The sequence below is a fragment of the Tupaia chinensis genome, unplaced genomic scaffold (genome assembly GCF_000334495.1).
Source record: "Tupaia chinensis unplaced genomic scaffold, TupChi_1.0 Scaffold000394_1, whole genome shotgun sequence".
Classification (NCBI taxonomy): domain Eukaryota; kingdom Metazoa; phylum Chordata; class Mammalia; order Scandentia; family Tupaiidae; genus Tupaia; species Tupaia belangeri.
This window is the reverse complement of record NW_006159896.1, coordinates 2,210,765-2,236,786: the sequence shown is the minus strand read 5'-3', so window position 1 is coordinate 2,236,786 and position 26,022 is coordinate 2,210,765. Positions and strand designations below refer to the sequence as shown.

Sequence of the window (26,022 nt, the reverse complement as noted above, 5' to 3'; positions counted from 1 at the left end):
GCGCCCCCTGGACGCGGAGCGGCAGCGGTTGCGGGAGCAGCTGAAGCGGACAGAGCAGAGCATCTCCAGCCGGATCCAGACGCTCCGGCAGGAGAATCAGAGGTCAGTGTCCTGGCCTCCAGCCCCAGACCCAGGTCCTTCCCATGAGGAGCCTGGTGGAGGGCCTCCCTCCTCCCCGGATTTGCCATCAGTAGGATCTAATCTGGGCCCTTCAGTTGGCACCAGTAATCCCATCCGGGCACTACAAGGTCTGGTTCCTTGTCCCGGGGCCATCTGATTGGACCTGTGGCCTCGGGCAAGTGTCTCTCACTGGTCCCAAGTGTCCCATCTAGAAAATGAGTGGTCTCACCAGAGAGTTGAGAGCCCTTCCCGTCCCAGTATTCCGGGTTCCCAGTAACCTTGTACTGAGGTTTGTCAGCCAGTCACCCTGGAGTGAGATTTGCCTTAACGGATCCTGGTACCAAGGAGATAACCAAGCGTGGCCTGACTAACAGGTCTTCATGAGGCTGGGGAGTGGGGGCCGGGCAGAATGCTCAGAAAGCTGGGGGATCCATGGCAGGGAGGTTCTAGAGACAGCTCCGCCCCATCTGTGCTGCTTCCAGCCTTTCTCTGCATCTGTTCCCTGAGTCCCGTTCCTCCTCAGCTGTCAGTTACAGTGCTTCTGAGCAAGTCCAAGAAAGCCGTCATTCTGGGGTGCTGCTTGCTCGTATTTCCTCATTCACATTCACTCTTTGCAAACACTCCTAGACTTTGTTTTGTTGTGTTCTTTTAAGTATTGTATTTCCATTTCACAGGTGAGGGAGCCTGGGGCTTGGAGTGGTCTGAGTTGTTGTCCTGAAGAACACAGAGCCCCTGAGGGTGGAAGATGTCCAGCCCCTTACTCCACCCCCGTCCTGCATGGCCAGTGCCCTGCGGCGGGAGCTGGGCCGGTGGAAACAGGCCGGCTGGTGACTGCGGGACCTTCTGTGGTTTTCTCTGCAGGCAAAAGAAAAGTTCCGAGATTTTGAAGTCACTGGAAAATGAAAGGTAAGTGTTCTTCCAGGAGACGCAGCTTTGGGGAGAGAATGTCTTGTGATCTCCAAAGGAGTATGCCAGAAAGTTCCCCTAAAGCTGTAAGGAGATTCACCTCTTTAGAGAATATTTTATTAAAAGAAGTTCTTTAAAACATATGTACACTCCTAAGAAAAATTCAGAGACTTGATGTTTAATGTCTGACTATATTTCTAGAATTTAGAAAGTTGGAAGAAAGGCCGGCAGATGGCATGGTGCTTAAGGTGCTGGATTCCCACATGGCTGACCATGGTTCAAGTCCCAACCTGGCAGCTTGAAAATCATGCTGGGCATGTGTGCGTGCATGCCCAAAATTCCAGGGGAGAATGAAGGGGAAGGGGTTGCGATGTGGCCATCCCTGTGGGGGTGTTTCCTTACTTTCCCACTCTCTGTCTCTCTCTGGTGAGTGCACATGCCCTATGGCAAAAACAAAAAACTAAAAAGCAAAACAAAGCACTTGAAAGAAAATTCACATTTCTGTGCGTGCCCACCCGGGGCCCGGCCTCCCACGCCCCTGGCCAGTGGCCTCCCGCCTCAGCCTAGGTCCTTGTGATGAGGGCAGTCAGCGCTCCCAGCCCAGCCCCTGGGAGGGCCAGTCAGCCTCCTCATGTGCGGGTGGACACTCTGAGGGCAGACAGGAGGAAGTGGTCCGAGGGGGTAGAAAGGACTGACAAGCCCCCCAGGAAAGCCAGTCCTTGAGCCCCAGTCAGCACCCTGCAGGGCCCGCAGCTTCCGAGGGGCCACAGCAGCCCAGGACCTGGCCTCCCTGCCGCAGGAGCAGTCCCGGCTGGAACAGGGCCTGAACCAGCGCCAGCGCCACCTGGACGCCGAGCGGCAGCGGTTGCTGGAGCAGCTGAAGCGGACAGAGCAGAGCATCTCCAGCCGGATCCAGACGCTCCTGCAGGAGAATCAGAGGTCAGGGTCCTGGCCTCCAGCCCCAGACCCAGGTCCTTCCCATGAGGAGCCTAGTGGAGGGCCTCCCTCCTCCCCAGATTTGCCATCAGTAGGTTCTAATCTGGGCCCTTCAGTTGGCACCAGTAATCCCATCCGGGCACTACAAGGTCTGGTTCCTTGTCCTGGGGCCGTCTGATTGGACCTGTGGCCTCGGGCAAGTGTCTCTCACTGGTCCCAAGTGTCCCATCTAGAAAATGAGTGGTCTCACCAGAGAGTTGAGAGCCCTTCCCGTCCCAGTATTCCGGGTTCCCAGTAACCTTGTACTGAGGTTTGTCAGCCAGTCACCCTGGAGTGAGATTTGCCTTAACGGATCCTGGTACCAAGGAGATAACCAAGCGTGGCCTGACTAACAGGTCTTCATGAGGCTGGGGAGTGGGGGCCGGGCAGAATGCTCAGAAAGCTGGGGGATCCATGGCAGGGAGGTTCTAGAGACAGCTCCGCCCCATCTGTGCTGCTTCCAGCCTTTCTCTGCATCTGTTCCCTGAGTCCCGTTCCTCCTCAGCTGTCAGTTACAGTGCTTCTGAGCAAGTCCAAGAAAGCCGTCATTCTGGGGTGCTGCTTGCTCGTATTTCCTCATTCACATTCACTCTTTGCAAACACTCCTAGACTTTGTTTTGTTGTGTTCTTTTAAGTATTGTATTTCCATTTCACAGGTGAGGGAGCCTGGGGCTTGGAGTGGTCTGAGTTGTTGTCCTGAAGAACACAGAGCCCCTGAGGGTGGAAGATGTCCAGCCCCTTACTCCACCCCCGTCCTGCATGGCCAGTGCCCTGCGGCGGGAGCTGGGCCAGTGGAAACAGGCCGGCTGGTGACTGCGGGACCTTCTGTGGTTTTCTCTGCAGGCAAAAGAAAAGTTCCGAGATTTTGAAGTCACTGGAAAATGAAAGGTAAGTGTTCTTCCAGGAGACGCAGCTTTGGGGAGAGAATGTCTTGTGATCTCCAAAGGAGTATGCCAGAAAGTTCCCCTAAAGCTGTAAGGAGATTCACCTCTTTAGAGAATATTTTGTTAAAAGAAGTTCTTTAAAACATATGTACACTCCTAAGAAAAATTCAGAGACTTGATGTTTAATGTCTGACTATATTTCTAGAATTTAGAAAGTTGGAAGAAAGGCCGGCAGATGGCATGGTGCTTAAGGTGCTGGATTCCCACATGGCTGACCATGGTTCAAGTCCCAACCTGGCAGCTTGAAAATCATGCTGGGCATGTGTGCGTGCATGCCCAAAATTCCAGGGGAGAATGAAGGGGAAGGGGTTGCGATGTGGCCATCCCTGTGGGGGTGTTTCCTTACTTTCCCACTCTCTGTCTCTCTCTGGTGAGTGCACATGCCCTATGGCAAAAACAAAAAACTAAAAAGCAAAACAAAACACTTGAAAGAAAATTCACATTTCTGAAAAGAAGTAGAATTAAGTCATGTAAATTATTTGTACAGAGGAATACTCTGCAGTCGTTAAATGTTCTATGGAATGTTCTCTGTAGAATGTTCTTTAACCACATAGCCTGTGGTTAAAGGAGCTGGATCCTTTAACTGTGGTTCAAATCTCAGGCCTGGTGGCTTGAAAACACACCAGACACATGTGCACACATGACTAAAGTCCTGACAGAATGGAGAAATGGAAAAGCATTGCAACATGATCACACCCCACTGGGGGCAGGGTTCTTGCTCCCCTTTCTGTCCCCATCTCTCTGGCTGGCAAGCACACATGCCCTCTGGCAATCGAGAGAAAAAGGAAGGAATATTCCTTGGCCAAGAAAAACATGAACAATATCTTGCTAAGTGGAAAAGTGGTAGACTGTATTTAGAGCAGAATATATAGCAGCATATCTATTTTTTTCTTTTTTGCTAGAGGGCACATGTGCCTGCCAGAGAAAGAGATGGGAGAGGGAGAGCACCCCCATGGAGAATGGTCACACTGCAATCCTTTCTTCTCTTTTGGGATTTGGAGAACGCACATGTGCCAGCGTGTTTCCCAAGCTGCCAGGTGCAAGACTCGAACTGTGTGGTCAGCCAGGTGGGTCTGGTTGTCTCAACCACCAGAGCATAGAGCTAGCCCTAGCATATCATTTTTTAAGACAGTCCTGGGCCAGCCCTGAAGTGCGGTGTTACATGCTGTGCAGAGAAAGCTGGATCTCACGTTACTGACTGGGGTGGGGGGTGCATGTGCGCCTAGGATCCTAATGGAATGGGGAATTGGAAGGGAAAGGATTGCAGTGTGGCCAAGCCCTATTGAGGGGTTGCGCTAAGTCTCTCACACATGTGCACGCCCACCTTCTGACATAACAAAATAGAAAGACACTTTGCACGTATCTGGGTGCAGAAGGCAAAAAACTTACCCCCAAATAAATGTTAACACTGAACATTTCTTTTTGAGAGGTTCTTGCTATATAGGGCGCATGCACTCGCCAGAAAGACAGAAAGACACAGAGAGATAGAAAGCAAGAAATCACACACTCCCCCGGGGGGTATGGCCCCCCCGTCTCCTCCATTCTCCTCTCAGGATCTTAGGCATGCACATACACGTGCCTAGCGTGAATTTAAGCCACCGGGTCCAGGATTCGAACCGTGGTCAACTACATGGGAGTTCAGTGACACAGCCATTATGCTAACTGCTGGTCCTGAACACTGAACATTTTTTATTCTAGTTGTCAGAGGGCATATGTGCCCAACAGAGAGACAGAGAGCGATGCACCAGAGACCGCCCCAGAGCAGCCTGAGGTCCTGGGTAGGAGTCAGGGGCACTGCCTGTATGTGCTTATTCCAGCCCAGGCCCTGCAGAGATGCCAAAGGACATGTTCCTCCCAGGCCACTGGAACCAGTTTGGTGTGGGGGATAAAAAGCCACACACAGGGGCCAGCAGGTGGTGTGGTGTTTGAGGCCCTGGACTCCCACATGGTCAACCACAGTTCGAGTCCTAGACCTGGTAGCTTACTTTCTCACTTTCCTTCTTTCTCTCTCTCTCTCTGGTGAACATACATGCTCTATAGCAAACTTAAATAATAATACATTCAATTAAACATTGGTAATTATTTTTTTAAAGTGCACACACACACACCCTGCATATACATCTATGTAACTACCATTTTTAACTTTTATTTATTATGTCATGGATGTATTTCTGTGCCAAAACCTCACTATCTTTTATTTTTTTAAGATTTATTCATTATTGTTACTACTATTGCTTTTTCAATTTGCTACAGGGCATGCGTGCTTGCCAGAGAGAGAGAGTGAGGAAGCAAGCTGCCAGATCTGGGACTCAAACCAGTCACCCATATGGGAGTCCTGCACCTTAACCATGCCACCCGCCTGCCCCCAAAAGCCTCACTATCTTTAACAGATGTCGAAGATCCCACGTGGTGACTGCATCATAATTTATCTGATTAACCTTCTGTTCATGGACATTTGTTTCCACTCCTTCTTTCTTTTTCTTTTTTTTTTTTTTGGAGAGGTTTTTGCTAAAGGACGCATGCGCTCGCCAGACAGACAGACAGAGACAGAGAGACAGAAAGCGAGAAATCACCCCCTGGAGGGAGATGGTCACGCCGCAATCCCTTCTCCTGCATTCTCCTCTCGGGATCTTGGGCACGCATGCACACGTCCCTGGCATGAGTTTTAAGCCACCGGGTCCGGGACACGAACCGCGGTCGACTACGTGGGAGTCCAGTGACGGCCATTACACTAACTGCTGGTTCCTGTGTTTCCACTCTTTCATAATTACAAACTATTTTATGGTGAGCACCTTCTAAATATATCCCCATGCACTGATAGCTAACAAAAAAAGGTAAACTGAGACAAAATATGTAAAATAAAAGGAATTTATCTGTGCCGAAACACAAGGACTATAGCCGGCCTGCAGCCGGGATGACACTGTTCAGGTGGGCCCGAACACCGACATGCTCACCAAGGTCTTACCATCCTCGGACTGGTTTTTGTTTGTTTGTTTATTTGTTTTTAAGAGAGATTTTTTGCTATAGGGCATTCGCTCACCAGAAAGACAGAAAGTGAGAAATCACCCCCTCAGGGGGATGGCCGCACCACGATCCCTTCTCTCTCTTCCTCCCTTCTTCTCTTAGGATTTTGGGCACACACACACACGCACACACACGCCCAGCACAAGTTTCAAACCTCCAGGTCCGGGACTTGAACTGTAGTTAGCAATGTGGGAATCTAGCAACACACCATTACACCATCTGCTGGTCTCTCTCAGACTGGTTTTAAAGGCAAAATCTCGAGCAGAAGGGAAGGGGGGGAGGGAATGATACCATTCTGGCGGGGACAGTTACTCTTGCGTGGATCAATAACAAGGGTGGCGGCAGTCCAAGGCCGGACGGGCAGTTTGTGGGCAGAGGTCCTGTCAGACTTCAGTGGTCTTTCTGCAAGGTCGTGGTTCCGGCCGCCCTTCAAATCACTCTTCTTGTCCCATGTTCTGGTGTAAGAAAACACGTCCTCCTGGCCTTCCCTGGCCAGTTTAGTTGACACTAATGACTCCATTTTGTTTCCGAAACACTTCCACAGCATTTCCGTGACTATTTTTGAAGGAAATGTTTCAAGGACATTTGATAGGTACCGACTAGCCTTCCAAAAAGCGTCTTACCATTTTGCACTCCGCTCAGCAGGGTGTGCGTGTCCACTTCCCGCTGCCATTGCCATCGCCAGCCATGATCAGTTCCCTCACCCCCCGCTGATACCTGAGCGACTTTAGTTTCTTCAGTGACTTTCCATGTAAAGCAGCTCACGTGTGTTTATTGCTCACTTGCACTTACGCAGTGGCTGTTCTCATCATTTGCCCATTTTTCTAAGGGAAAGTTTATCTTTTTATATTTAATTTATTATTACTATTAGTTTTAATTTGCTAGAGGGCATATGTACTCACCAGAGAGAGACACAGAGAGAGAGAGAAAGCAAGCTACCAGGTCCAGGCCTCAAACAGTGGTCGGCCATGTGGGAGTCCAGTACCCTAACTACTACACTACTTGCTGGCCCCAGGAAAGTTTATCTCTTTTATGAAAGAGGCTAAAGATTATCAGGGCTCTGAGGGATGTGTGTTGTGCAGTGGGCGTTCAGACAGCACAGCCAAGTCGGCACATCAGGGAAGGCTTCCTGGAGGGGGTGGTCTTCATCTGATGGAATTCCCTTAGAAGTGTTATGTTTGCTCCATGAGTGGATGGATTTTTTTCCTAGAATAAGAATGGAGCAGCTGATGTCCATAACCCAGGAGGAGACTGAGAGCCTGCGGCGACGAGAGGTCGCCTGTGAGTTGTGGGATGGGGGGAGGGGCTTGGCTGAGTGGGTTGACAGGGTCGGCAGTGCCCTCTCTGTTGGTCACATGTGGAGGGAGCCCCTTAGAGGGGCAGTCAAGTCCCGTCTCAGACATGGGCTCTGAGTCAGAGGGGCTTGGATTCAGGGTCCCAGCTCAGACATCAGCCGGATGGCCTTAGGACAGGACTGGTCTTTAATGTGGCCGAGCCTGCGTTTTCTAATCTATGAAATGGGGTAGACGGTAATCTCCCGCCTCACAGGATTGCCAGGAGGGTCAGGTGGGGTGGTTCCTGGCCCAAACAGCATCCCGTGGCGCTGTCGTTCTGGTTCCTGTCCCCTCTGTGTGTTCCTGGGAGCCCTGTCCCTTCCCATCATTGCCCAGGGATGGCCCTGGATCCAAGCTGTCCTTGCCAGTGAGGGGGCCTCCCCGACAGCTCCTGAGGACCCACAGACCATGGCTGAGGCCGGCCAAGCAGGCTGCGCTCGCCCTACTGGACATCAGGGCGGACACTGGATGTCCTGGTCTTCGGAAACCAGTGACAGAGACGGGGATGCTGAGCCCGTAGCTGGGGCTGACCGTGCCCCCGCTGGTGGCCGAGCGCTGGCCAGACACATCTCCTCATGGGCCCTCTGGGGGGGGGTGCACATTAGCATCTCCCGTCAAAGGTCACTGCTACCTACCGTTCCTAAGAGGAAGAGCTGGAGAGCTCTTTGCTGCTTATCAAATGAACTGCTTATCAGTGCCACAGGGCTTTTGTCACCTTTCACACCTCCCTATTGCTTAGCTTTGTAAAAATGAACGCGAATTATTTTTATCATTAAAAACGCAGGAAACAGGACAACCCAGAGCTGTGGAGGGTGCACGTATCCCACTGTCCTGTACCGAGGCCGACAAGAGCCTAAGTTGACAGGCTCTTCCCAGAGGGAAGGTCATATATATTATCCACGGCTTACAACTACACACCTGGGCCTGCAGGTGGCGTGGAAGTTAGGGCGCTGGATCCCACATGGCCAACTTTATAGTTCAAGTCCCAGACCCAGTAGTTTAATAATCACGCTGGGTGTATGCGCGTGTGTGCCCAAAATCCCGGGAGGAGAATGGAGAAAAGGGATTACAGCGTGGCCAGCCCCTCGTGAGGTGATTTCTCACTCTCCTCCTCTCTCTGTGTCTCTGGTGAGCGTACACACCCTGTAGCAAAAGCAAACAGATGTAATGATGTTTCTGGGTGACATGATTCTAGAAGACTTCGTGTGTGTGCTGTTCAGTGTTTTGCAATTAGTTAGCTTTCCAAGCCTGAATTATTAGTATTAGTTTTTAATTATTTAATTTTGTTTATTCATTCATTTTACTTTAATTTGACCAGAGAGAAACAGAGAGAGAGAGAAAAAGAGAGAGGGAAAGTGAGAAAGCAAGCCTCCAGGTCCAGGACTCGAACGGTGGTCAGCCATGCGGGAGTGTCCAGCACTTTAATCACCATGCCACCTGCTGGTCCCACCTAAGTTATTTTTAAAGTTAAAAAGAAAAAAGGGACTTCTTAAAGGGTGACTGTCAGGCAGGTAACCAGGTGAAGGTGTCCCTACCCAGGGTCCCCAGCGCTGCTGCCCTGTCTCAGCCCACCCCTGTGCTTCTGCAGCGGCCATGCAGCAGATGCTGACTGAGAGCTGCAAGAACCGGCTCATCCAGATGGCCTACGAGTCTCAGAGGCAGACCCTGGTCCAGCAGGCCTGTTCCAGGTAAGGTAAGGAAGAGAACGCCCAGGTGAGGGAGTCGGGGAACTGGCTCGGGGCCCTGGACCTACACCCTGGGTCACCCCAGCCTTGGCCGAGCTGTCAGGAGCAGGTGGTGGCTGGTCTCCTGGTTCTTCTGGCTGGACCCCAGGAGTGCCGAGCTCCGTGTGGACAGAGTGAGACTCGCTCCCTTGCTCTGTGCCCTTCTTGTGTGCCAGGCACCCAACCAGTGACTTGTCACATTCACTTTTTGACTCTCTGAGGACTTACATTGTCACTAGCCCCATTCGACAATTGCACCTTGGCTTCTACCGATCGTGTCACACACCAGGGATACATGAGCAGCGGGTGGTGGACCCGGGCGGACAGCAGGGGGCGAGGAGGGTGGTGGTGTCCCTGATCACAGTGTGCTTGTCTGTCCCAGGGACTGCATGTTGGGAGTGGGGTGCATAGGAGGCATGGAGGGTGACAGGGGTGCTCCCCCGCAGTTGGCCACCCTGTGTTCTAGCTCGCCAAGCTTGTGGCACTCTGTGAGCTGGTCGAAGGTTCCCCATGTGCCCATAGCACCAGCTGAAAGAGCTCGGTCTGTGCCAGCCAGACAGGCCTGGCAGTCCATGGCCGCCTCCCTGTAGGTGGCTCCAGCCTGCAGCCACCCTTCAGGGCCCAGCACCACGCCAGCCTCCCTGTATCCTGCAGGTGCAGACATTCCTCCCTCGTTCGTTCCCAGTGCCTTATGCTGTGCTTGCAAGCACGGGCCCTGGGCATAGACAGAGCTGGATTCAGGTCCCACTTCTGCTTACTCACTGTGAGGTCTCGGGCGAGCTGTTTCCCTCCCTGGGCCTCAGATTTCTTATGTGACACATGGAACTAGATCCTGGTACCCACTCAGAGAGCTCTCGGGAGATTGGGAGCATGAGCCTGTCTGTCAGGGCCCAGTCCACAGAGCTACCGCTAGGAAGCTAGCAAGCTCCCACCCAAGGCTGTGTGACACGTGCACTTACGAGAGGGTGCCGGGTTCGGGGCCAGAATCCCCAGGGGTTCTGGAGGTCGAGAGCAGATGGGCAGGTGAAAATGCCCAGAGGAGCAGCTCCCCCGTGGCGGTGCCTGAGTGGAGGCCCACAGCCTCCAGGGGCTATTGGAGCGGGGATTCCGTGGGGGCTGGGTGGGAGGGCCTGGGAGGCCCTCCTGGCTGCGGCTCTATCACCGTCCTTCCACGAAGGGATCGATAAGCTGCAGTCATGCAAATCCCATGTCCGTGACTAGCCCAGGTCCTGGCTCCCAGCAGGTGCCCTAAGTATTGCTGAGTAAATAAACAGTTTATCTTGGTCCCCTCCAAGGAGCCTGGTGCACAGTAGGTGCTCAGGAAGTGTGCAGAGTAAGAGAGTGTGCTGTCTCCCTGCAGTATGGCTGAAATGGATGAGCGGTTCCAGCACATTCTGTCCTGGCAGCAGATGGATCAGAACAAAGCCATCAGCCAGATCCTGCAGGAGGTAAGCCGCGGCGAATCTGGGCAGGATGTCAGAACCCCCCCGGGAGGGAGGCCCAGGAGGCCTGGACAAACTGTCAGAAGCCACAGGGCAGGGAGAGGCCTCTGGGGTGGTCTCTGGGCACTGGGGTCTAGAGGAGCACCCCGCCCCCATCCTGCATGGAGGACTCCATGCTAAGGACCTCCGGCAGGAGGAGGCTGTGACCCCACTGGGAGGTCGAGCCCACAGGGATGCTGCCGGCCCGCCCACTGCCTGCCTTTCTAGCAGCTGGCCCTTAGCCGGGGGCCCTTGAGGGGGTGAACAAGGAAGGACCCCCATTTCCTGCCCTCATGCCCATCCTGCTCCCTTTGGCTTGTTCTCCGCAGCCCCCAGGATCCTCACCCTGACCCTGGCCCCCTCTCCCCGGGCCCTTTCCTTTAGCCTGGCCGTGCAGGCCCACCGCCCCTCCCTCCAAGCTCTTACTCTAAGACAGTTTGACTTAGTGTTTGTGGGACTCGGCCAGGAAAACTCTATTTCTCAGAGAGGGCGTCTGTCTCGCAGTTAGGGTGAGCCAGGAGATTTGGCAGCCAGTCTCTGGGCCTCACTTCCTCATCTGTGAAATGGTTTCAGAAGTACCCCACTACCCCACCAGTGGCCACATGCACATTGGTGTGAGACACGGGAGAGTGCCAGCCTGCACAGTCCCGTCGTGGTGTTTTCATATTTAGACAAGTGCAATGAAGGCTCTTGCTCTTTGTCTCTGAGAAAAGGAGGACTCCTGCGTCCGGGTGTATTTTGCAGATTTTGCTTTTCCCTGTTGGGCCCCCGGGACAGCCAGGGCAGCCTGGCTGAGCAGCCCGTGGCCTCTGTTGCAGAGCGCGATGCAGAAGGCCGCCTTCGAGGCTCTGCAGGTGAAGAAGGACCTGATGCACCGGCGGATCCGGAACCAGGTAAGCCTGGGGGCTGGCGCGCCTGGCCCTGCCCTCGGCTTTCAGGGACTCCCGGGGTGGCCTGCCAGGGTGCAATTCAAGCTGGCTCCTGGCTCCTGTCTACCTGTGCGGCCAGAGCACAGCAGGGCTGTCCAGGGTGCCTCAGCAGCCGTGTGGGTGCCTTTAGTCCAGGGCCCGGAGTGCTTGGGCAGCCTCTGTGCCAACAGTACCCGGGCGGGACCCCTGACTGGGAAGCGCAGACCCAGCACCCACCTGCTCAGACCTCTGAGGGACGGCCCAGGGTTGGGGTAGGCAGGACTTCCCGCCTGAGTGGGTGGGCCCTGAGGCTGCCCAGGAGGGAGCAGCCTGGGAGCCTCGGGTGGAGGTGGTGACGGGTGGAGGTCGGGTCTGCTGCCTTCGTGGTGGCCCTGGGGCAGCCCCGTGGGTGGAGCCCAGCGAGCTTTCAGGCTATGAGAACGCACATCGCATTTTTCCTCACACTTTGAATTTCACATTTTCGCATGTTTGGTTTTTTCCCCTTTCTTTTCTTTTCCTTTTGACCAAAACTAATTTGCCTCTTTTATTTCTTCTTTTAATTTCAACCTCACATTGCCGGACATGAAGCTCATTCCTCTGACCAGGGGCAGGTGGGGTCCTAGCGACTTAGGGACAGGGTCATAAGGTCATGGGCACAGAGGAGAGGGGTCACTGGCCACCAGGGTTTATAGCCCCTGGCACACTGGGGCGCGTGCGGTGACCCCCAGACATCCTCACTGTGGTGACTTCGACCCACCAGGCAAACTGTTCCTCTTTAGACTCTGAGCAGAGACATCCCAGCGAAGGGTTCTTTCATCTACTGTGTGTCCTCGGGCAAGTCACTTAACCTCTCTGAGCCCCAGTTTTCTGTCTATAAAATGGAGGCGGTACTTCCTGACAGCCGGAGGAGAACGATGAGACGATGTATATAAAGTACACGGCGCTGTGCACCCGGTTGGTGCTCAGTAAATGCCGGCCACTGCTATTGTTTTATTAGTCAGCTGCTCCCGTCCCCTCTGCTCTCCCCTGTGACAACTACTGGGTTGTCAGAAAAGTCATGACACATTTTTGCATAGAAAAACATGTCACTGCTTTGCCAATGACCTAATGTATTGCAGACCCAGAGGCTTTGCAGTGGTCACTCTGGGTGTGCACTCACTCTGGCCCGTATTACCTGCATCCCCAAACCTTAATTCGGGACCCGTTCTGGGACAGGCTTGTGTGCTGGCCAACAACCGGTCGATGACGCTGGCCAAGACAGGTGCCCCTAGGCTCAGAGCCATGCAATAGCTAAAGCTTCCCAACCCCCCTGAAGTTCCTGAGGCTTCTAGGCTCCCCTAGTTCCAGAGCCCCCCAGCCTCCCCAAACAGGCTTCTCAGACCCCTCTTGGCCATGAGAAAGCAGTCGCACAAACGGAGCCACTGTTAATGTGAATACAAAATCCCCTGTCTCGTCTTCTGTTTAGATTAAGTTAATAGAGACTGAGTTATTGCAGCTGACACAGCTGGAGTTAAAGAGGAAAGCCCTGGACACAGAGACACTGCAGGTACGTCGGGCTCGCGGCCTGCCGCCCTGTCCTCCTTCACGGGAGGACAGCCCCCAGCGCCTGCCAGTCCGTGGGGTCAGGGGCAGCTTCCCCGGCAGGCAGAGTGAGCTCCTCTCCAGCTGTGACTGGAGGAAACCTCCCCCCACCCCGGAGGCCTACCAGCCCAGGGTCAGAGGTCGGGTCAGCCTGTTATGAGGCAGGAGGGTCAGAGGAAGGAGGGTTTCATTGCCAAGGCACCCCAGGCCCGCATCTCCATCTCTGCATTTCCTTTGTTTGGAGCGGGGTGGCTGCGAGCTCCCTGTCTCTTTAAGCCATGCTTCTGGGCCGCTGGTTCGACTCCCGAGGCTGACATCCTCTGGGCCGGGAGCTTCTTGGTATCCCAAGGATGTTCTGGAGGAGAGGGCCCAGCCATTTCAGTGTCACCCCTGCAGCCAGCGTCTCTGTGGGCCCTGGCCTGGGTGTCTTGCTCACAGACATAGGAGGGCAGCAGGGACTGGCAGGTGATGTCCAGGACTGGGTGTCTGGCATGCAGGACCTGGCAGGTGGGCACGGAGGGGCAGTTCTTTCCCGACTCTGGACCTCAGTCCCCCAGGTGCACACAGAGGGCTAGGGGATGGTGTGTGCCCATGCCGGGCTTTTGGGCAGAGCCCTCCGACTGTCCTGGCCCCTGTGTCTGCTCTCTGGGGACAAGTTTCACATTGTCTCAGTGCGTGAGAGTGCTGGGCCTGGAGCCTCAGTCTCAGATGTGCTGAGTGACCTCAGGCAGGCACTGTCCCTCCCTGGCCTCCCTTTTCCATTCCCGCCACAAGGTGGACATAACCCCCAGGCCTGGAGATCACAGGGCCTCAGAGGAGGGTGAGCCGGAGCCCATCCTGGGCAGTGCCCTGGTCTGTGCCTGCTGGGGCTGTCGGGGCACCCCAAGAGGAAGTGGTGGGTGGGCGTGCGCATGGCGTGGGCTCGGGCTACACTGCCTCCCTGTGGGAGCCTCCCTGGTCTGTGGGGCCCACACTGGCCCTTCCTGCCTGTACCTGTGGCTTGTCATTTCTTTGATGTTCGTACGCCACGTCATCATCGGTCACTAGGGTCCCATGCCTGCTCTTAACCCCATGAAAAAGGAGGCATGGGCTTGGGAGAAGGTGGGTGGGGATGACAGGGCAGACGGGTCTCTTGACTTTGTCCCCCAACTCCTTCCAGAGGCCTCGGGCAGAGCCTTGGATGGAGCTCCCAGCCGAGAACCCAGTGAGCGGGAGCCCCCAGGCCGTGCCCCTCCACCCTGCCCCGCGCCGGCATGGGTGCCTGGGAGCTGACGGCACTGGCCGTGGTCTTGTGTTGCAGGAGATGATCTCGGAGCAGCGCTGGGCCCTGAGCTCCCTGCTCCAGCAGCTGCTCAAGGAGAAGCAGCAGCGCGAGGAGGAGCTCCGGGACCTCCTGGTACGTCCACTGCGGGCTCGGCGTCACACGTGCGGGTCCCAGAAACACTCTTGTTCACGTCGTAGTTCACAGACGGGACGTGGAAGGTCCCAAGGGCAGGGGGTCACAGCTGAGCCACCTCCTGCTAGCATCCTGATGGCTGTCTTCCAGACAGGGTGATGCGTATTTATAGCTATTCAGCATCTGCCTCTTATTTTTCATTGTTTTTTAATTTGCCAAAGGACAGATATGCTTGCCAGAGAGAGAGGGAGAGGGAGAAATCGCCCCCAGTGGAGTGCAGTCACTCCCTTCTCTATCTCTCCATCCTGTCGGAGGTTGGGACACGCACACACATCTCAGTGCGTTTTGCAAGTCCCCAGAGCCAGGATTTAAACTGCATGGTCGGCCATGTGGGACCCAGCTCCCTTCACCGTCAGGCCATGGCGTCCGCCCGGGGTGGCCCTTCAGAGATAAAATGGTGCATACTTCTTCCAAGCATCCTGTTTTTGTTGATTTCCTTCATGCCCTTAAACTGCTCTTCTGGATTCTTTTCCATGGCCGCATTTGGAGGAGCTGTCATTGAGCAGGCCCTCTTGTTGAATATGGAGATCACTTTCCATGTTTTATGTACATAGATTTTTTTTTTTTTTATTGCTGGAGGATACATGATTACCAGAGAGGGACAGAAAGACAGAGGGAGGGAGAAAGCACCCTCCAATGGGACAGTGTCACACTGCAGTCCCGGCATGTGGGGTCTGGCTCCCTGAACCCCGTCATACGGGACTGGCCCTGTTTGTTTTTGTAAAACCCTACTTCTCCTCCCGTTAGTCAGGATAGAGCACATGTGTGCACACGTGAGAGTAGAAGAGAACGAGGCCCCCCGCGCACAGGGTCCGTCCTCCAGCCTGTCGGTGTTGGCACATACCTGCACTTGCAGGGAGTCTCAGGCCAGTCGGGGCAGGGATGCAAACCGCAGTTGTCCTGCAGGGTCCAGCCTCTCCCGAGCAGCGTTACTGCTGCACTGCAGAGCTGACCTCAGTGTTTCTTTTTAAGTTCCTTATTCCGTAAGTGAGAGAGACTGGGCGAAGTACCCCAACAGGGGCTGTCACCACAGTCCACCCCCAAACTCAGCCAGCCTGGATCGTGGACACGCGCGTGCCCAGCACGTTCAGCGGTGTCCGGACACAGACCTGCAACCTCCTGTGTGGTCAGTCCCGCAGTTTGTCTCTCTGCGCCCCGTCCGGGCCCCTGCCAGTGTTTCGGCCGCTCTAAGTGGTACTCCCTGGGCGTCTTCGTACTGCTCTCTCAGTGCTAGAGAACAGCCCGAGCGCCGCCCCTGCTGGGGCCAGGGCAGGCCACTTGATACGCTTTTGCAGGAGCGGCCTGGCTGTCCCCTGTACCCAAGTCGGTTTGACTCTGGCACATTCTCAGGGCAGAGCCTTGCTGTGGGGGTGTCTCCTCCAGCTCCCGAGGGCACCGGAGCAGTGAGAACAGAGTCCAGGCCAAGAAGACCGCACTGTCCCTGTGTCATCGTGAATGTGCCAGGTGTCGTCTGAGCTCCATCCTGGGCCGGCACAGGGCAGGTTTAGAGGAAAAGCCAGAGCAGCCCCTTCTGGGCTCAGATGGCCTGTGAGGCGTGTGCATGCCACGTGCATGCTAGTCAGAAGTGGCCTGTCCCTCGTGGCCCTCCTGCCACCTCCTGCGGCTTACACGACTGTGCCACTGTGCTGGTGCCTGCCCCGCTAAGCCCTGGGGACTCACATTTAGGTGACCAATCAGGGTCATGGGCACCAGAAGAGAGAGGACCAGCCTGGGGAGACCAAGCACAGGAGAGAGCAATGGCTCAGCAGGGTCCGGAGGGACCCCGGATGGGCGGACATGCCCAGAGCGCACTGGGGACCTGCCTAGACTGAACCCCGCTCCCCACAGCATGTCTGGCCCTCAGCTTGCAGCTGCGGTTCAGAGTTCAGGCTCCAGAGTGAGACAGACCTGGCTCTGAGTCCTGGCCCTGAGCCTGAGCCTGACCCTGACCCCAGCCCTGATGCTGGGTGGTCAGTCGTCACAGGGAACCTCAGTTTCCTCGCCTGTGAGGGCAGATCCACTTCACAGAGTTGCGAGCATTAATGAAGGTCACCTTAACTGGCCAGCACAGTCTAGCCGTGTGGTGGCCTGGACTGCCGCTGTTCCACTGCTGTTTGGTACCGTTCGGTCAGCCTTACCCTGGCCCCCACACACCACCTGGCCCAGAGCAGCGCTCGGTGAATGTTACTGGATGCTTGAAAGAATCGTCCCCAGTGGCGTGTTTGTAATCCTTCAGCTTTGTCAGAGGCCGGAGCCCACCAGAGCTCGGCTGTGCTTAGACTTGTGTCCCCCGCCTGGCACCAGGTGGCAGCCCTGCATTTTTCATGGGAGGTTCCTTCAGATGGCTTTGCTCTCCACAGCAGACAAGAGGGGGCCCCCCAGAGGTGGTGGCAGAGTTGGGGCCGGGTGGCAGAAGCGGGGCTCAGGCACTTCCCTGCCCAGGGGTGTGGCGTCAGGCAGGTCAGTCCCTCCTCCGGGCCATTGTCAGCAGTGAACCGAAGTGAGGCGTCCAGCGGCTTCGGTGGTGAGACAGGAAGTGGGGGCAGTTCTCCGTAGGTACCAAGTGCCATCCCCCTGCTCGGAGGAGCACGGCTCGCAGTGGTCCCCATCACAACACCCTGCTTTCGTTTGCTGCTTTGTAACTGGCACCACCTCTCTCGTCCTTGGCAGACGGAGTTAGAAGCCAAGAGCGAAACCAAGCAGGAAAATTACTGGCTGATTCAGTATCAGCGACTTTTGAATCAGAAGCCCCTGTCCTTGAAGCTGCAGGTGAGGATGCTGGGGCCTGCCTGGTCGGGGAGCCACGGGGCTTCCCTCCGGGGGACTCCTGTGCCCTCTGCTCAACCTTCCCGGGAGGGCTCTGGCCATCTTTCCAGTGACGCTAGTGTCCCAAGTCCTGTGCCAAGATGGGGTTAGGGAAGAGGCAGCTCTCTGGACAGAAACGAGAGCGAGGGAGCGTTCATCCTGCCTCTGGCGGGGCAAAGCCTGTGCCCGGATGGGTGCGAGCAGCCAGCTCGGTAGAGCCCAGGAATGGAGAAGGGGCAGAGGCCCCAAGTCAAGGGGCAGGCAAGCCCTCCATGTACGCAGGGAGGTCCAGGGGTGCAGACCTGGGCCCTTCCAGGGTGGGCCTGGTGGGTCACCACTGTGCACAGCCTCGCCTCCTTCACTTTTAATTGAACAAGTCAAGTCGTCCTACACACACCGTCCTGACAGGCTTGCTTGTCTGGGCCATGGTGAGGAGTCCCCGGGCCGTGCGTAATTGGGCCGTCGGAAAGCCATGCCGTGTTTTCCTATGCAGAAAAGCCGCGTGACTTCCCAACAAGCCCGCCGATCAGCCATGCTGTTCCCAGACAGCTGTGGTGTTCAGGACCTCAGCCTGTCTAGTCAGATACTTAGATTCTTTCTTCCGTCAGAGGGTGTGTGCGATCTCCAGAGAGAACTTCCCAATGGGAAGTCACCCTGCAGTCCTTTGTCCCTCGTGTCCCTACCCTGTCGGGATGTGGGGCACACACACGTGCCCTGCGTGTTTTTCCAGCCACTGGGGGCCATGTGGAATTCTGGCCCCGATGCATAGCGCTTACCCCTGTGCCAAGGGCCCGCCCAGCTACCTACTGTTTCATGTACAGACAGTGATGGCGAGCACCCCAGGGCCACGCCTCTGTGCCCTCCCACACCCGGCCCTGTGGACACGGTCCCGAGATCGCAGTCGGTGTGCTAAGTTGTCCTTGACTCTGCGCCTGCTCGTGGGTTACGTCTCTCCCTCCTGTGCCCGGCAGGAAGAAGGCATGGAGCGCCAGCTGGTGGCCCTCCTGGTGGAGCTGTCAGCCGAGCACTACCTGCCCGTCTTCGCCCACCACCGCATCTCGCTGGACGTGCTGAGCCGCATGAGCCCAGGGGACCTGGCCGAGGTGGGAGGTGGCAGCGGGAGGAGGGGCGGCGCGGCCTGGCCACCGCCTGGCCGGGCCTAGGCTGACTTGCTCTTACACAGTGAGGTCCGTCATTATCAAACGGCCCAGGGCACCGTCCCGTCTGCCTCCGACCCTGGTGTGCTGTGTGGCTGGGGAAACCCAGGATGTAGGTTCTGCTGGCCCCAGATGGCCCTGCCTGCTCCGACTGGCTCTTGGAACTGGAGGCTACACGGGTCCATGGGATGGTCCAGGCCACTCCCTGCCTCGTCCATGATTTTGCAGATGGTCATGGCCACAGCATTGCCAGGGCCAGGTTCGTCAGGGACGAGCTGCAAGCTTCACGTGGCCTCAGTCTGTGCCCACCACGGAGGCATCGCAGTGGTGCTCACCGGCCTCTCCACTGCCAGGCGCTGCTCTGAGCACTGCTTTTTGTTTTTTAAGTTTTTGCTATCAAGTGTGCACGCTTGCTGGAGAGACAGCGAGAAGAGAGAGGAAAAGTGAGAAAGCACCCCTGGGGGATGGTCGTGCTGCTACTCCTTGTCCTCCACTTTGCTCTCGAGATTTTGGGCACACATGCACATGCGCCTAGATTTTCTTCCTGGTTATTTTAACACTTAAAACAATGATTTATTTATTTGTTATAATTTTCAAGTTGCTAGGTCTGGGAGTTGAACCACAGTCAGCCATGTGGGAATCCAGCACCTTAACCACCACGCCACCTACTGGCTCCCAAGCACTGCTCTTACTCTAACTCACTGAGCTCTCCTGCAGCCCAGCGAGGTGGCAGTGGCAGCATCATTACCATCATTATCATTTGCAGGTCAGGAAACTCAGACCCCACAAGGTCACAACTTGCCTGAGGTCACTCAGCCAAGCCGGGACTTGACCCCAGGCAGCCTGCCCGCCCCCCATCTGAGCTCTTTGCCAGACCCTGGGGCCCCGGTGGCACATCAGCGTCATGGGCTAGGGTGCTCAGGCTCTGGGCACCGAGGGCCTCTGTATTGTTGCTTCTCAGTAGTGTGGCCTCTGTGTGTCCCTCCTTCCCCACATGGCCACTTGAGCCGTGACAGCAGGGGTCCTGGGGGTGACATGGTTCGTACAGTGCTTGGCAGGAAGCACTCACTAAGCTGCAGTTGATACCAGGGTTGGTTTCCTGTTGGACTCAGTTTCTCCCCGGCCACGAGGACAGTTGCACCAGGCCTGCAGAGGTCATACGCATAGCTGTGGAAGGCACTGCCTCTCCTGGGCCTGGAAGACTTCCCCACTTCCAGCTGAAGGTGCCAGAAACCTGTGGGCCTGAGCCTGTGCATGGTGGCTCCGTGCCACATAGTGGGCTCCGGACCCAGGCCACATCTGCTCTTCCTCGCTCCACACAGGTGGGCGTCTCAGAAGCCGGCCTGCAGCACGAGATCCTACGGAGAGTCCAGGGACTGCTGGACACTGCTAGGACCCCGCCAGGTACCGGCACGACCCCAGGGCCTCGGCCCCAGCTGGACATGTGGGCTGCGACCAGGAGTGACCTCTTGAGACCTGGTTCCAGCCCTCCCAGGGACAGGCTTGGGGATCAGTGAGCCCATTTTACACAAGGGTAAAACAGGCCTCCGAAATGGAAAACAGGAAGCCTCCACACAGCAGTGGACACGCCTTCGTGGCTCCCTGTTCCTGAACCTCCCCTAAACACCCTATAGCCACTGTGTCCCCAAGCCTGGGTTCCTGCTTGGCCCCATGCCTGGAGCAGGCCTGCAGTTTAGACATGGAAAGCGGTTCCTTATAGGTCGTGGCAGGGTCAGAGGTCATGAAGGCCCTCGGGGGCATCAGGTGTGTGGCCGGCGGTGGAGGGCGGGTGGCCGTGGAACACCCAACTCCGCGGGGCCAGTGCTGGCCGGGCACTCTGTGTTGTGTGTCAGGAAGCTCCATTGCAGCCTGTGAGGCGGGTGCTGTTGCTCCCTCACCTGAGACATGAAGCTGAGGCAGAAGGTTAGCGTGTCCCCCATAGTGTCACACTGCTGGCGAACGGTGGGCCACTGGGCTTTCCTCCCTGAGAGGAGGCTGAGGAGCCCGGACCAGCTCCAGCACAGGGCCGGTTTGGGTGAGCCTGCGGCATGGCCAGCTCGGTAGAGCCCAGGAATGAAGAAGGGGCAGAGGCGAAGGCGGAGTCGCTGGGCCTGACCTCAGGGGCAAGGCAGGAGCAGGGGCTGCCTCCTGAGAGGACCCCAGTGTCTCGGCTGACCACGGGAGCAGGGTGTCTGCACCCACTTTCTCTTTCCTTAATATTTTATTTAACTTTATTTATCATTATAATTTTTAATTTGACCAGAAAGAGACAGAGAAGAGGGAAAGTGAGAAAGCAAGCCACCAGGTTCAGGACTTGAACCGTAGTCAGCCATGTGGGAGTCCAGTGCCCTCAACCAGCATGCCACCTGCCGGCCCCTCCAGCCACTTTTACTCCAGAGCATCGAGTCAACCTAAGAAAAGTGGCATTAAACTTCCGGACTTTTAGCATCAGTGATGGGTACAGTGGGCCCCACAGACTCCTGTGGCTCTCGGAGGTCAGAAAGTGTGGCATTAGGGTCACCCCATGGCAGGCCAACCTCCTGTGAGTGTGAGGACCACAGGTGTCCCCTTAGTGATCATCCCCAGAGCTAAGAGCAGGCTCTTCCTGCCCCATGGAACGTTCATGTGACCCTGGGCCCCACACAGAGGGCAGGCTCTTCAGCTGCCCCGGGCTGTGCCCACCAGCCAGCAGGACAGGGCAGGGAAGGCCTTCCCAGTTCCCCCAGCCCTTACCTGTGGTGGCTCAGGGCAGGGCTGATACCCACAGATGGTCTAAGTGTTCTTTTTGTTTTTTGGAATTATTCTATTTAACTTTATTCATTTACTTATTTTAATTTGACCAGAGAGGGACAGAGCCAGAGAGAGAGAGAAAGTGAGAAGGCAAGCTGCCAGGTCCGGGACTCAAACCATGGTTGACAATGTGGGAGTCCAGCACCCTTAACTACCACTCCATCTGCCAGCCCCCAGACAGTCTAGTGTTGTTCTAACAGCCTTTTGAAGTCCTTAGTTTCTTTCCTACTACATATATTTTAAAATAACACTTGTAACCCAGACCACAGAATAAGTAAAAGCATGGTCCGGAGGTACGGTGGAGAAAGGGCCAGGAGGTGGGTGGTGTGCAGCCTGTGGCAACGAGCGAGGCTTCGCCCTGTGCCAGGCCCAGGCTGATGTCCGCTGGTTGCTGGGCCCTGGCCCCTGGCAGAAAGAGCAACGGGCACGCTGGGGGCTCTTCTGGGTGGGTTGGCAGGAGTGAAGCAGCCACGGGGGCTTCTCATTCTGCTCTCTGCTGCCCTGGGTCGCTGATGGGCAGCCGCCCCTCCTGTCTCCTGGGACGGAAAAGCCAAGGAGGCCGCCCACTCCACTCTGCCCCTCACCAGGGGCTCCCGCTTGCAGCTCCATCGCGGACGGTCCTGCAGCCCTGGGCAAGTGGCTTCCCTCTCTGAGCCTCTGATCTCTCGGAGAGCTCTCCTTACAGGGTGGCTGTGAAGGACCCAGAGTACTGGAGTAAGAGGCCCAGTTGGCAGGTGCCGGCTTGGTGAGGCGGCAGGGCAGGGAGACTCACCTCCATTTTATAGAAGGGGACCCAGTAGGCTCTGGGAAGCCCTCATCCGGCTCAAGATCAGAGCATCTCCAGCCCCAGCTCACTCATAGGGGCAGGCAGGGCCAGGGACCCCACCTGGGTCCAGCAGGGGGAGGGTCCTGGCTCATCCTGTATCCCTTGTCCCCACAGAACTGAAACCACCCAAGGGGGAGGTCCTTGGAGTCTCAGAGCCTCCCTCAGCCCCCCAGGAGCCTCCTGAGGCAGTGAGACCATCAGCACCCCCTGAAGAGCTGGAGGCGCAGACCTCAGAATGTGTCGTGTGCCTGGAACGGGAGGTAAGTCGGGGTGCGGGGCCTGCCCAGACCATGCCCCCCAAAAGGACCCAGGCCTGTAGCCCCTCTCGGCTTCCCTGGCACAGGCCGTCCCAGCGTGTGAGGCCTGCCCATGCCACCCCACCCTGCGAGTCCTGGGCCTGCAGCCCCCCTCAGCTCTCCAGGCACATGGCTGATCTCTAACCCTTCCTCTGCTCAAAGTGTATTGTGTTCACAAAATACAGGACATGAAATAGTACAGCATCGTGAGCCCACGATCCATGTAGAGCAACGCTGACATTCCCTGGACCTTTTCCCTCCATAACTAATGTTTAGGGAGATGTCCCAAGTCAGGAAACATCAACAACACAATTTTCCCTGCTAAGACTTTTTAAAGATAATCTTTTAAAAAATTTTTATTTATTTAATTTCATTTGTTGCTATTTTTTAATTTTATGAGAGAGAGAGAGATTAAGGGAAAGCAGAAGCAAGCCACAAAGTCCAGGACTCAAACTGCCATCTGCCATGTGGGAATCCAGTGTCTCTAACCACCACGCCACCTCTCGGCTCCCATCTTTTAAAAACTATTACACAATTGGGCTAACTGGTGGCATGGTGGTTAAGGCACTGGATTTCATGTGGCCGACTAGGCAGTTCAAGTCCTGGACCTGGTAGCTTAAAGACACACTTAAGTGCAAGCCCAAAATCCCGGGAGGAGGTTGGAGAAGGGGTGACTATCCTTCATGGGGAATGCTTCCTCACCACCACCACCCCTCCAGTGAGCACACGTGCCCTCTGACAAAACTTTTGGCGTGGTGGTTAAGGTGCTGGACACTCCCATATGGCTGACCACGGTTTGAGTCCCAAACCTGGTGGCTTGCTTTCTCACTTTCCCTCTCCCTCTCTCTCTCTCTCTGTGTCTCTCTGGTCAAATTAAAAATAAGTAAATGAATAAATAAAATTATTAAAAAAAGAAGAAATACTCCCCCTAAAAAAAATTTTTTTTTTTAAAGTACACAATTAGGGGCCAGCAGGCAGCATAGCTGTTGTGTTGCTGGACTCCCACATGGCTGACTATGGTTCGAGTCCTTGGCCTAGTGGCTTGAAACGCGCCAGGCACGTGTGTTGGTGTGCCCAAAATCCTAAGAGGAGGATGGAGGAGAAGGGACCATGGTGTGGCCATCCCCCCGGAGGGTGATCCCTCTCACTGTCTCTCTCTGGTGAGCACACGCCCTATGGCAAAACCTTAAAAGCACAATTACACAATACTGTAAAAGTAAAAGTAAGCAACATAGGGCATAAAATAAGCCCCCTCCCCGCGTGCAGCCCCACTTAGAAAAGCAGCACTTTTAGCAGGGTGCCTAATCCAGGGTCTTTAACAGCCTAGGGAGTACCATGAGACGCAGGGACCAGTCCCTTACCGGCTTACCTGAGCCCTGCTCGTGGGCCCTGGAGATGCCCCCATCTCTAGATAGTACAGACAGCTTTGAGCAGTTTGGTACACATCCTTGAGTACCCTTTTAAGTTTCTTTCTTCCTCTGGACTTAAGATATTGCTATAGGGCATGTGCACTTGTCAGAGAGACAGAAAGAGACAGAGAGACAGAAAGCAAGAAATCACCCCCAGGGAGGCCACACCACCATCCTTTCTCCTCCACTCTTCTCTTAGGATTTTGGCTTGCATGTACCCATGCCCAGTGTGAGTTTCTTTCCTTCTTTTTTTTTTTTTAAAAAAAAATGGTTTTAGTTAGTTATCTATCTGTCTATTTTCACATGAGTTTTGCCAGAGAAAGACAGAGACAGAGAGAGGGAGAATGAGAGACAGAGGGAGAATGAGAAAGCAAGCCACCAGGTCCAGGAATCGAACCACGGTTGGCCATGTGGGAATTCCAGCACCTTAACCACCACACCACCTGCTGGCCCCATTCCAGTGTGAGTTTCAAGCTGCCGGGTTCAGGGCTGGAACCACAAATGGCCATATGGGAGTCCAGTACTTTAACCAGTATGCCACCTGCTGGCCCCAAGCCAAGCCTTTCTTAAATAAAGCTGGGGTTCTATTCTACCTATGTTTTACCCCTTGCTCCACTCACCAGCTGGCCTGGGCCCACCCACGTCCTCTCCCTGTAGTGGCTGAGTGGAGCTGCTCTGCAGGGAAGCCTGCAGCCTGTTCAGCCAGCCCTGCTGTGGGCATGGAGGCTGTCTCCACTCTGTGTTGCCTATGTCCTTGCCCAGCCCCTGAACCGCATCTAAAAATGACTCCGCCCTTATGGACCAAGTGCCCTAGAAGTGCACCGTGCCCTGCTTCAACATTAGTGGCATGGGGTGAGGTACAACACCCCTGCACGGCTGACACCTGGCATTCATGTCCGGAGACCTCCCCTAGCACGCTGGCACACGTGTGCAGGCGGCATACTGGTTAAGGCACTGAACTTCCATATGGCCAGTTGCATTTCCAGTCCCAGAACCAGTGGCTTGAAACTCACACTGGGCGCATGTGCATACGTGCCCAAAATCCCAAGGGGAGAATGGAGGAGAAGGGCCTGTGGCATGCCCATCCCCCAGGGGGTGATTTCTCACTTTTTCTCTCTCTGTCTCACTGTCTCTGGTACGCTCACACGCCCTATAGCAATCTCTTAAAAAATAAGTAAATACAGATTGGCAAGTATATATATTTACCTAATTTTTGCAAACTGCTGTTGAAGACAGACTGGTGCACATCTCTGTACTAAAGGACAACAAAAGGCCAGTCCTGGGCCCAGCAGGGCTAGTGCTCACGCTGTTCTCTCCCCAGGCTCAGATGATCTTCCTCAACTGCGGCCACGTCTGCTGCTGCCAGCAGTGCTGCCAGCCGCTGCGCACCTGCCCGCTGTGCCGCCAGGAGATCGCCCAGCGCCTGAGGATCTACCACAGCGGCTGAGCGCCGCCCACCCGGCCCGGCCTCTCTGCGGGTCCTGCCTCTGCCACTGCAAGCCCGGTCAGCTCACCCCCCGCCATAGCCGGACGAGCACGAGCTCCACTCCCCATCATCCCGTCCAGACCCTTTTCCCACAGCTGGGAGCCCTACAACCCTGCCTCCACTCCCAGCATGCTTGGGCCCAGTAGGGGGCACACCCGACCCATGCCATAGCTGGTCTGAACTCTGTGGATAAAAAGGGTGATTGATGGTGCTGGGGGCGGGGCCCAGGGTCTGGGGTATGGCTGCCAGGCTTCTGCTTGAGCTGGGGAACGAGCACTTGGTCGAGTGGCGGCTTTGGCACTCCCCCACTGAGTGTGGGCCGGGAGCTGAGCGTCCTCAGCTGTGGACCACACCCAGTACCATCCCAGTAGGGGGTGGCAGGAGGGCCCTGGCCAGGGTTGGGGAGGACATGGGTGAAGCTGCTGTGTGGGGCAGCCAGGCAAAGTGTCCGGGGCAGACCCTCCTGCCCCTTCTTTGCTACCCCGAGTGTCCCGGGCCCCTCCTGCCCTCCACACCTGCACCTGTCACCCCACGCAGTGCCGCCCAAAGCAGGGCTGTCAATAAACCCATCTTCAGTGCGCCCCTGCCCGCCTCGTCACTGGGGAGGGGCGAGCGGCTCGCACAGCTGCAGGAGCCAGGCACACGCGCACTTGCCGTAGAGGCACGTTTATTACGCATTTCCTCCCGATGGCTTTGAGCCAAGGACTAGGGGTATCTGGGCTCTGCCTCCAGCCCTCTCAGTGGCCCCGGCTGGCCTTCAGGCCTCCATTCCCTGCCCATACATCTGGACACGGTGGGGT

At 55.8% G+C, this 26,022-nt stretch overlaps 1 protein-coding gene across 6 annotated transcripts in view; it reads left to right on the top strand.

The window, feature by feature from the left end:
* LRSAM1 (leucine rich repeat and sterile alpha motif containing 1) overlaps positions 1-25,804 on the top strand; it is a 47,833-nt gene extending 22,029 nt beyond the window's left edge. For 4 of the 6 annotated variants that reach the window (XM_006154083.2, XM_006154085.2, XM_014590014.1 and 1 more), the window contains 13 exons: positions 1,826-1,965; positions 2,845-2,889; positions 7,180-7,250; positions 8,892-8,991; positions 10,388-10,475; positions 11,327-11,401; positions 12,882-12,962; positions 14,298-14,393; positions 17,124-17,222; positions 18,230-18,361; positions 19,738-19,819; positions 22,146-22,291; positions 25,058-25,804. In XM_006154083.2, coding sequence (XP_006154145.1) covers positions 1,826-1,965; positions 2,845-2,889; positions 7,180-7,250; positions 8,892-8,991; positions 10,388-10,475; positions 11,327-11,401; positions 12,882-12,962; positions 14,298-14,393; positions 17,124-17,222; positions 18,230-18,361; positions 19,738-19,819; positions 22,146-22,291; positions 25,058-25,183 — 1,281 coding nt within the window. In that variant the 3' untranslated portion in view covers positions 25,184-25,804. The remainder of the gene's footprint in view (positions 1-1,825; positions 1,966-2,844; positions 2,890-7,179; positions 7,251-8,891; positions 8,992-10,387; positions 10,476-11,326; positions 11,402-12,881; positions 12,963-14,297; positions 14,394-17,123; positions 17,223-18,229; positions 18,362-19,737; positions 19,820-22,145; positions 22,292-25,057) is intronic. The other 2 variants (XM_006154086.2, XM_006154084.2) reach the window with 1 other exon arrangement.
* The last annotated feature ends 218 nt before the right edge of the window (positions 25,805-26,022 follow it).